Source organism: Neophocaena asiaeorientalis, unplaced genomic scaffold (assembly GCF_003031525.2).
Source record: "Neophocaena asiaeorientalis asiaeorientalis breed wild unplaced genomic scaffold, Neophocaena_asiaeorientalis_V1.1 scaffold51, whole genome shotgun sequence".
In the NCBI taxonomy this organism is placed as follows: Eukaryota; Metazoa; Chordata; class Mammalia; order Artiodactyla; family Phocoenidae; genus Neophocaena; species Neophocaena asiaeorientalis.
Window position 1 is genome coordinate 1,272,058 of NW_020173335.1, and position 9,726 is coordinate 1,281,783.

The window sequence follows — 9,726 nt, forward strand, 5'->3', positions numbered from 1 at the left end:
GTTTGCCATCTCTCTGGGAAATCTTTCCCCTCTCTGATCCTTGGTTTCTCCTTTTTTTTTTTCCCCTTTGCATTTTATGTTTTAAATCATTATCACAGAGGTTTCTCCTTTCCATAGAATGAGGGTTTGGACTAGATGATTACTAAATGCTGTTTCAGTGTAAATGTGCTACATCTCTAAGCAGATAAACCTCCTACCTACACCTGTACTCCCAGGGATACACAGGTGCTCCCGCACAGGAGGCTTTGGTCCTTGACTCAGCCCAGCCCTGGCCTCTTATTTTGTTTATGTCTCCAAGACTACACTAATGCTGGTCCCTCTGAGGCCACTTGCAGGACCTCAGCCCTACTGGTCATACCTCAGTGCCACAGGCAGCCAAGAGCAAACCCATGAGCATCTGGGGAGTGCTTGGAGAAAAGCTAGACACTTTATATGAATGGTGTGGGGAGGGAGGTAGCTTTACCTTCTGTGGGGCCCTAAGATTTAGCCTCATGGCGACTGACTACTTTGGCTGGGCCTTTCCGTTCTAGTCAATCATGAGGAAGCCACGAGCAGCTGTGGGAAGTCGAAGTCGTTGCAGGAAGCAGGCATCCAGCCAAGAGGGAAGGGAGAAACGTGCCCTCAGCAGCAGCCAGGCCAAGCTGTCTGCACCTGACGGTGAGGAGCTTGGTCTTAGAGACTCAGGGGCTGGTTTAATTGGCCATGAAAGGGGACAGATTCAGGCTGGGAAGGGAGCGTGGTATGTATCAAGGCATTAAGGAACTAATTAAGGTTCTAATTCTGACTTTCCTCTGTGGCTTTGGGATAATTGCTCTGAATAGCTGCTTTCTTACCAGTGACATGGCGTAGTAGTCTGTGCATTTCCTTCCTCACTTGACTCTCATGGGATCAAATGAGTTTATCAACCTGTCAGTGTTTTGTAAATGGGAAGGCCCTGCACAGGTATATATTATGCTTGGCTGAAATATGGATTTTCATTATGACCCAGAGACAAAGGAGCCAGGGGTATCACCCTGGGAAATGAAGGCCAGAAACTTGGCTAAGGCTACCCAGGGCTAGAGACTCCAGGTCCCAAGCTTAAGCAAGGGCTTGGGGGTGGGGGAAGCTTTAAGTGGAACAGACTGAAACCAGGCCACAGTGCCCCAGATTGCTGGTGCACAGCCTGTGCAAGGACGATCCCTGAGTTTTCTGAGGCTCCAGCAGGCCTGGCCAGGCAGCAGGAGGAGGTGAGATTGCAGGCCCCTGTCTCCCCGTACCATCTATTCGGAGACACAGCTGAGGTGACAGTCTTCCGGAAGAGCCTGCTGAGCTGGTATGACCGAGAGAAGCGGGACCTACCCTGGAGAAGGCGGGTAGGTGGTTGAGGGATGGGGACGGTGGAGTGGGGGAGGCTGGTGCCCAGCCCCCTCCACACTAACTGCCCATCTGGAATTTAATTGGCAGGTGGAGGGTGAGGTGGACCTGGACAGGCGGGCATACGCTGGTGAGTACATCTCCTGAGAGCAGGGCTGCTTTGCCTGGACGCTCTCAGGTCTGGGTCTGTGGGCTAGGAGCAGGGCTGGTTAGCCGTGTCCTCATACCAACCCCTCTTCCCCAGTGTGGGTCTCAGAGGTCATGCTGCAGCAGACCCAGGTTGCCACGGTGATCGACTATTATAACCGATGGATGCAGGTGACTTCAGGGAATGAAGGGGAGGGTCATGGTCCAGACCCCAGATGACTCCTTTGGGGTGGGAATAAAGAAGGCTTCTTCCACCTCCTTCACCTTTGGCCTCATCTCTTTTTGCCTGCCTTCGGGCTGTAGAAGTGGCCAACGCTGCAGGACCTGGCCAGTGCTTCCTTGGAGGTGAGAGCCACCCTAGGGTCGGGGAATGGGGACTACTGAGGACCGACCTCTGATCCCTCTGACCTCTGACCCCACCCACAGGAGGTAAACCAGCTCTGGGCTGGCCTGGGCTATTACTCTCGAGGCCGGCGGCTACAGGAAGGAGCCCGGAAGGTAAGAGGGTGGCGGGGAGCGTGGGAGCCCCAGGGCCTCAGGTATCTTATAACCTTAAGCCTTCACATCCCAATCAGGTGGTAGAGGAGCTAGGGGGCCACATGCCACGTACAGCAGAGACCCTGCAGTGGCTCCTGCCTGGTGTGGGGCGGTACACAGCCAGAGCCATTGCTTCCATTGCCTTTGGCCAGGTGAGCCCATAGCCCACCCCCATATTGTGTGTGCCCGCCTTCCCTCCTCCCAGACCAGGCTGACTCCTGGACTCCTCTGTGCCAGGCAACCGGTGTGGTGGATGGGAACGTAGTACGGGTGCTATGCCGTGTCCGAGCCATTGGTGCTGATCCCAGCAGCACCCTTGTTTCCCAGCAGCTCTGGTAGGATATTGGAGTAATGGGGGAGATTGGGAGAGTTGTCTCCAAAGGATCTTTGGCTCACAGCAACGTTCCCTTCTTGTAGGAGCCTAGCCCAGCAGCTGGTGGAGCCAGCCCGGCCAGGGGACTTTAATCAAGCAGCCATGGAGCTGGGGGCCACAGTGTGCACCCCGCAGCGCCCGCTCTGCAGCCAGTGCCCTGTGCAGAGCCTGTGCCGGGCACGCCAGAGGGTGAGCCATCTGGGGAAGAGGCAGTCAGGGGTCCTAGGGAGTGACCCCTGCCCCGTGACATCCTGCCCTGTCTCTGACTCTCAGGTGGAGCGGGAGCAGCTCTCAGCCTCACAGAGCCCGCCAGGCAGTCGTGACGTGGAGGAGTGTGGTGAGTGCCAGCCCTAGCCCTTCCCTGTACTGTCGAGGAGCTGCCTGTGGCCGCCTCATTCCATTTCATTCTACAGTCTAAGATTCTACAGAGCTGGGCCAAGGCCTGCTCTCTGGGCTTGGCACCTAAGCGCACCTGGCCTGAGTGGGGCTCTTGGACCTCTGTTTCCAGCTCCCAACACTGGACAGTGCCAGCTGTGTGCGCCTCCCACAGAGCCCTGGGACCAGACCCTGGGAGTGGCCAACTTTCCCAGAAAGGTCAGTCGCAGGCCCCCCAGGGAGGAGTGCTCTGCCACCTGTGTTCTGGAGCAGCCCAGGGCCCTTGGGGGTGCCCGAATTCTGCTGGTGCAGAGGCCCAACTCAGGTACCTTGATCCTCGGAGTGCAGGGAGGTGGCATGAGCAACAAGGAAGAAATAGAGGCATCAGTAGCTAAGGCCTAACGGATACCTGGCTGCCCTCCCTCTCAGGTCTGCTGGCAGGACTGTGGGAGTTCCCGTCTGTGACTGCAGAGCCCTCAGGGCAGCACCAGCGCAAGGCCCTGCTGCGGGAACTGCAGAGTTGGGTTGGGCCCGTCCCGGCCACCCGCCTTCGGCACCTGGGACAGGTGAGTGAGCAGAGGAGGGGCCAGGAATGATGGCTTCTGTGGCCACATCCACAGGTCTGTTTCAGCCTCTTGACGCTCCCCCCAGGTGGTCCACACCTTCTCTCACATCAAGCTGACATATCAAGTATACGGTCTGGCCCTGGAAGAACAGACCCCAGTGGCCATTGTACCACCTGGAGCTCGCTGGCTGACCCGGGAGGAGTTTCACACCGCTGCTGTCTCTACCGCCATGAAAAAGGCACTACCTTTGTTGTCTTCGTTGTACTTTTTGTGTTTCCTACATGTTCTAAGTGAACCTGTTACTATGTAAGCAAACAAAAAAGCATATCTTAAACAAAGGTGCTGGGGTATGAAGTTAAGGGCTCTTTGGGGTCAGATGCCAGCCCTGCACTTTCCTCCTCTCTTCTTGTCTAGGTGTTCCGTGTATACGAGGGCCAACAGCCAGGGACCTGCAAGGTGAGTGTCTTGGCCCTCACCCAGCCATCTCTCTCCAGGACCAAATCCACAGGTTTTCAGTGAGGTAAATGATGTACGTTTGGGTGAAAAGTCTCCATGACAGACTTCACTGGGGCGAGAGAAATAGTTCTTGACCAGACTTTACAATCTGGGTCCAGGGTAGAGAGGGGACAAGAGCAAATGATGGAGACAGTAGTGTCACAGGTGTGTGAAATGTTTGTACAAGATTTTGTGGGATATGAAGTGGGGAGCTATCATTTTTATCTAGGAGGCAAGAATCAGGAATGGCTGCTTGGAAGGAGTGACTGGTAACCTGGGTCCTGGAAATGAATTGTTTTCTCCAGGTTTGGAAGGGGAATCAGCTGTAAAGACGTTCTTTCCAGGCCCAAGAGTAGTGTGAGCAAAGGTGGGGTACAGTACAGTCTGCAGCGCTCAAGGAGCTGTGAGCATTTGGTTTAGTTGGAGCGGTGAGCAGGGCCTGCCCAGGCCAGTCAGGAACGTGAACGCCAGGCCACTGAAGCATTTTAGGTGGAGAGAGGAGTCATCTTTGCATCTTAGGAAGACTGCCTCAGGCTGCCTTTTTAAATTAATTAATTAATTTCTGGCTGCATTGTGTCTTCGTTGCTGTGTTCGGGTTTTCTCTAGTTGCAGCGAGTGGGGGCTACTCTGTTGCGGTGCGCGCGCGCGGGCTTCTCATCACAGTGGCTTCTCTCGTTTCAGAGCACGGGCTCTAGGGCTTTAGGTGCGTGGGCTTCAGTAGTTGTGGCTCGCGGGCTCTAGAGCGCAGGCTCAGTAGTTGTGGCGCACGGGCTTAGTTGCTCTGCGGCATGTGGGATCTTCCCGGACCAGGGCTCGAACCCATGTCCCCGGCATTGGCAGGCAGATTCTTAATCACTGCGTCACCAGGGAAGTCCTCAGGCTGCCTTTTAGAGAGTTGATCGAAGAGTTAGATACTGGTAACAGGATGGAAGCTTTACAATATAAGGCTAGAATCTGAGCTAGATCAGTGGTGTGGGGGGAGGGGTGGAAGGAGAAGATTCTCTGTTGCCTCCTCAGTACCTCCTTCCTTCGGCTTCTGCACAGGGTTCCAAAAGATCCCAGGTGTCCACCCTGTCCGGATGGAAAAAGCCCAGCGCAGGCCAGCAAGTCCTGGATAGTTTCTTTCGGCCCCACATCCCCTGCTGATGCACCCAGCCTCAACAGTGCAACACAGTGATGCCTCTGGAAGCCCCCACCCCCTGAGAATCCTGTTTAATAAAGTGCTGATTTTTGTAGTCATCTGGAGACTTTCCACCTTCTCCTTAGCCCCCTCACTCCTCACCTCTGAGGGACCCAGGAAGTGGTAAACTCCTGCTTGGTCCTGACTTCCACTGCTGAGCTCCAAGCCAGCCCTGGGCAGATGGAGGAAGGGAGTGTTCTGTCCTGAGTGATCTGTCCTCCTCCAGCCCCAGAAGAGAAGAAGGCAGCTGCAGGGAGCCCCTGCCTGTGGCTGACATCCAGCACTCTCAGTCCATGTCTCTGGTCAGCTCTGATTGGAGTTGTGTTATCACCCTAGAGCAGGTGGTTGAGCTCAGCTCTGACTCAGCCCCTCCCACCTGCAGTGGCTGGTCCCTAGGGAGAGGGGAATCACAGAGGAGGATTTGTTTTGTCTTAGACTCCTACCTCAAATAATAAACCATTTATTTTGGAATACATTACATATGCAGTGAAACAATACAGAAAAGCAGAGGGTTTTTAATCATAATATTGGGAGTGTGGTGGAGAGAAATGGGGTCAGAGAAGGACACAAGGAGGGTTCAGAAATATTGGTTATGTTCTATTTCCTAATTGTGTAATTCCTTTATTCTTTACATTTTGCATATATGTTAGATATAGACAATATGAGAAACGTTTCACAGTTTAAAAAAAAGTCCCATCTCTTTGGACCCCTGTGAGATTCAACTTCTGGCAAGATGAGATGGAGGCCACACCTGGCTCCTAAAGACAAAGCCTTTCACTCCAGGCCTCTGTGGGTGTCTCTCAGTTCCAGCAGGCCCTGTGCTGGACTCCCCAGTGCTCCAGGACAGGCGGCTACACCCAGCTTCAGCCCTTCTCAGGCTTCCTGGACCCTGGCAGCTTGCTCCTGCATGGACTGCCACAGGGCCCGAATGTTGCCCTGGCCAAATCCAGTGGCCCCCTGCCTCTGAATCAGCTCCAGGAAGAAAGTGTCCTCTGCAAAGAGGGACTTGGTGAAGACCTGAAGCAGAAACTTGCCTCTGTCACCATCTAGCAAGACCCCCTGTCGGGCCAGCAGGCTAGGCTCTAGCCCTGCAGCCAGGATCTGCTTCTCCTTGCCTGGCTGCTGGTAGTAGGCCTCAGGAGGAGTCAGGAGCTGACCCCCGGCCCCTACCACACCCTCAGTGGCTTTCATGATATTTGGTGTGTATAACCCCACGTGCTGCAGTCCAGGTCCCCCGTTCCGGGCCAGGAACTGCTCCACCTGGTCCTGTCGGCTGGTGACCCCCAGCAGGGACTCGGCCAGCACGAGGGTAGGGACAGCACTACCCGCAGGGGCCCGCAGGGCGGTGAGCCTCAGCCCCCCGGGCCCGGACTCTGCTGCCACCTCCAGGCCCAGCTCCGGATCCTCACCTGGGCTCAGCGGCAGGTGGTGAAAGCCTAGACAGTCGTGGAACCAGCGCATCAGTTTTGGGGAGCTGCTGGGGGTGCAGGCCAAGGTCAGGTGGTCCACGTGGCTGACCCAGCCTGGGCCAGGTGCGGAGGGCACAGGCCTAAAGCCGGGCAGAAAGGGCCCGCGGAAGCCAGTGCGGTCCAGCAGCGTCAGGCTGAGGTTGCCGGCTGGCGAGCTGATCACGGCGTAGGTGGCGGCGCCCTGCTCATCCCGCATGCTGACAGGGGGCACCGGCACGCTGCAGCCGAGCGCCGCCAGCGCCCGGGCGGCGGCGCCCGCGTCCGCCACGTCGAAGCACAGGTTCGTGGCACTGGGCACCGCATGATGCGGGTCCAGGCCGTACAGCGGCTCTGCGGGCCCCGCGCCCTCGTTCACCAAAAAGACCGCGTCGCCGCTCCGCAGAGCCAGCTGCCGCCAGCCGTCTGCTTCCCGCACCGCCAGGGGCTGGAAGCCGAAGAGGCGCTGCAGATCCCGGGCGAGGGGCAGCCCCGCCGGCACGTGGAAAGCGATATGGCACAGACGGCGGGCGGGCGCGGCCATGGCGGTCTGGATGGCGTCCCCGGCCTGTCCTTCCCCTGGGGACAATCACTTGTCCGGGACTCGGAGACTCTCAGTCCCTGGCTTGTCGTCAGAAGCCGGTGGAGTCCAATTTTGCCTGCAGACCGCGTTCCTCGATCTTCTTCGGGGAGAAGCCACAAACGGACCACTTGGGGGCTTGCGGTTCCCTCTGCCGAAGCACGCCAAACTGGAGTTGCCTGGAGACCACCGAGTCTGAGCTGCGGCTCTAGAGAACCACGCGGAGCCAGTACAGGGGCGGGGCGAGAGAGGGGGGCGGAGCCAGTGACTGCCACTCTCCACCCTCTCGCTCAGCCTGTGTGGCCGAGAGTACACCGGGGACATAGGACTGACCCTTCCCATGACCTCTGGCTGGGCCTCACTCTTGGACACTGACCTTCCCACGGCCTCTGGCTGGGCCACACACCTTTGGGCACTGAGCCTCCCATCCCCGGACCCTGGAGATCACAATAGCTGCCTTCACTAGGTTCCAAGTACTGGGTTCCCACTCATGCCCCAACCTCAGAGAAAAGGGAATCAGCCCTAGTCGGGGGAAGAGTCCGAATTTTCCCTCTACAAGCACGGAATTTCTTAGCAATTTCATGTTTTAGCTTAAAATTTTTGGAGAATTTTGCTTTTAATTGCCTAATGTTCCTTTAAAACTTAAAATAGAATAAAATGCTTTAAGTTACAGATTTTCACTTTTTCCCCAAAATGGTCCAGAGAAATTTATGTTATAGGAAGATAGACCATTTATATAGCTCCTAAATGCATCTCTCTTTTGGGAAATCTTTCAGCTGCACCTTTTCAACCCCACTTCTCCCTTAACATTTTTTACGCCCTTGTCCCAAACAAGATTTGGAGAAAAAAACAGTGGCTCAGGATCTGAAAGGAACAGCTGCACAGGCACCCTTTCTCACCCTCCTGACTCTATTAGGACTAGAATAAGCCCTCTTTGCTCTTTCCAGCTTCCTGACTGGGTATTAGGCCAGAGGAGCTTTCTGGGGGCATTTCTGGCCTTGCCACTGAGAACTGTGTGAGATCACTGGATTGAGGAAATTAGGAGTCTTCTGGAACTTCACCTGGTAGCTCTTGAAGGGTTTGGAAGGGCATTCCACGAAGAGCAAATGGCATAAGCAAAAGCTCAGTGAGGAATGTGAGCCAAACCCTCAGAGGAGCAATGGAGCATAAGGTTGGGGAGACAGTTGGGATGGATGCCTGTGGTCTGAGGCAATGCAAAAGAGATTCATTTGTCAGGCAGCCTGGTGTGATGACTTACTGTTGAGTTTCATTGGCAGGAGGGAGAAGGATGTGATGAGGGGACAGGGCTTAGAAAAACACCTGGCTGGGTGTTCAGGCCTATAGCCAGGAAGGCAGTACCTGAAGCAGTGGTGAAAGGTACTTGGTGCTACTCTGCACTCCAGTGAATTGGAGAACATGGACTCCAAAAGCCAGACAGACCTGGGTTTAAAAATCTACCTCCAACACCTATTAGCACATGTATATCTTTGGGCAAATTGCTTAACTTCTGAATCTTAGTTTCGTCATCTATAAAAATGGGAATAATAATAGTACCTACTTCGTGGGATTGTTTTGATTAAATGAAATAGTATATGGTGCAGCCTGGCAAAAGATCCAGGTTTTAGCCTGTGAACCTGGGCCTGACTGTGGTGTCAGGGCATACAAAGGGCTACTCCTCCGTAGTCTTGAGCACTGGGAAGGCACTGGGAGGGCTCTGGCTTTGGTGGTGGATTCTGGGGGAGGGGGCCCTGGGAATAGGGATCTGAGAGGGCTGGTACAGAAAAGACAATGCTCTGCCCCAGCTATCATGATTGGGGCCCCAAGGGAGCAGCTTCCAGGCCTTTGGTCCGGGAGAAGGAATTTCCACTCAAGGGCTCCAGGTATGGACAGAGGGAACAGAAACAGGACCCCTGACCAATCACTTCTGACCTGGGGGAGGGTAGATTTCTGGAAGCTAAGTGGGGGTTGTCTTAAAGAAAAGGATGGTGGCGCAGTGGTTGAGAGTCCACCTGCCGATGCAGGGGACACAGGTTCGTGCCCCGGTCCGGGAAGATCCTACATGCCGCGGAGCGGCTGGGCCTGTGAGCCATGGCCACTGAGCCTGCGCGTCCGGAGCCTGTGCTCCGCAACGGGAGAGGCCACAGCAGTGAGGGGCCCGCGTACCGCAAAAAAAAAAAAAAAAGAAAAAGAAAAGGGTGACCTTGTCTGGGGTACACTGCCCAGCAAGGGCACTGTGCTTGACTTTGGCCCAGTGCACAGACGGCTCTGGAGACCAGTTGGGGTTAGAGAACTAGACTCTACTTCCTGCAGCCCTGCTGGCGTCTTGGCCGTGACCTCCTGGGATCAGACTGGTGTCCTCCTGCGATCAGGACCCTGCGGAACTTTCCCAAGATAGGTCCTCCGAGCCTGGCCGCGGTTGCACTCCTCCTGGAGCTATTGATAACGAGGGTGGGCGCGCAGGTCGAGACCTGAGGGAACCTGCCAATACCACTGGAGGGCGCGCGCGCGGGTCGGAGAGTTTAGGTGGTGACGCCTCTCCTATACATCCGCCTTCTACAACGACAAGGTCAGCAGAGGTGGAGGTGGGGGCTGTGGAGGGCGGAGGAGTCGAACTCCCGGAGCTCGCAGACCCGAGGCACACTCGGCCCCTACAGAAATCCTCACCCCCACCCGCT

General features: G+C 55.6%; 2 protein-coding genes across 2 annotated transcripts in view; one reads left to right on the forward strand and one right to left on the reverse strand.

Moving 5' to 3' along the window:
- The window catches only part of MUTYH (mutY DNA glycosylase), a 7,804-nt gene extending 2,719 nt beyond the window's left edge, over positions 1 to 5,085 (forward strand). Inside the window, 16 exon segments of the mRNA XM_024746101.1 lie at positions 531 to 657; positions 1,204 to 1,352; positions 1,444 to 1,483; positions 1,598 to 1,671; positions 1,804 to 1,845; positions 1,927 to 1,998; positions 2,076 to 2,189; positions 2,275 to 2,372; positions 2,455 to 2,599; positions 2,684 to 2,747; positions 2,919 to 3,110; positions 3,215 to 3,351; positions 3,437 to 3,589; positions 3,766 to 3,807; positions 4,891 to 4,983; positions 4,985 to 5,085. Of these exon segments, the coding sequence (XP_024601869.1) occupies positions 537 to 657; positions 1,204 to 1,352; positions 1,444 to 1,483; positions 1,598 to 1,671; positions 1,804 to 1,845; positions 1,927 to 1,998; positions 2,076 to 2,189; positions 2,275 to 2,372; positions 2,455 to 2,599; positions 2,684 to 2,747; positions 2,919 to 3,110; positions 3,215 to 3,351; positions 3,437 to 3,589; positions 3,766 to 3,807; positions 4,891 to 4,983; positions 4,985 to 5,023 (1,575 nt within the window). The 5' untranslated portion in view covers positions 531 to 536 and the 3' untranslated portion in view covers positions 5,024 to 5,085.
- Positions 5,086 to 5,225: 140 nt separating this feature from the next.
- HPDL (4-hydroxyphenylpyruvate dioxygenase like) lies at positions 5,226 to 7,557 on the reverse strand. The gene has a single exon (XM_024746106.1). The coding sequence runs from the start codon at positions 7,013 to 7,015 to the stop codon at positions 5,900 to 5,902; it is 1,116 nt and encodes a 371-aa protein (XP_024601874.1). The 5' UTR covers positions 7,016 to 7,557; the 3' UTR covers positions 5,226 to 5,899.
- Between the last annotated feature and the right edge of the window lie 2,169 nt (positions 7,558 to 9,726).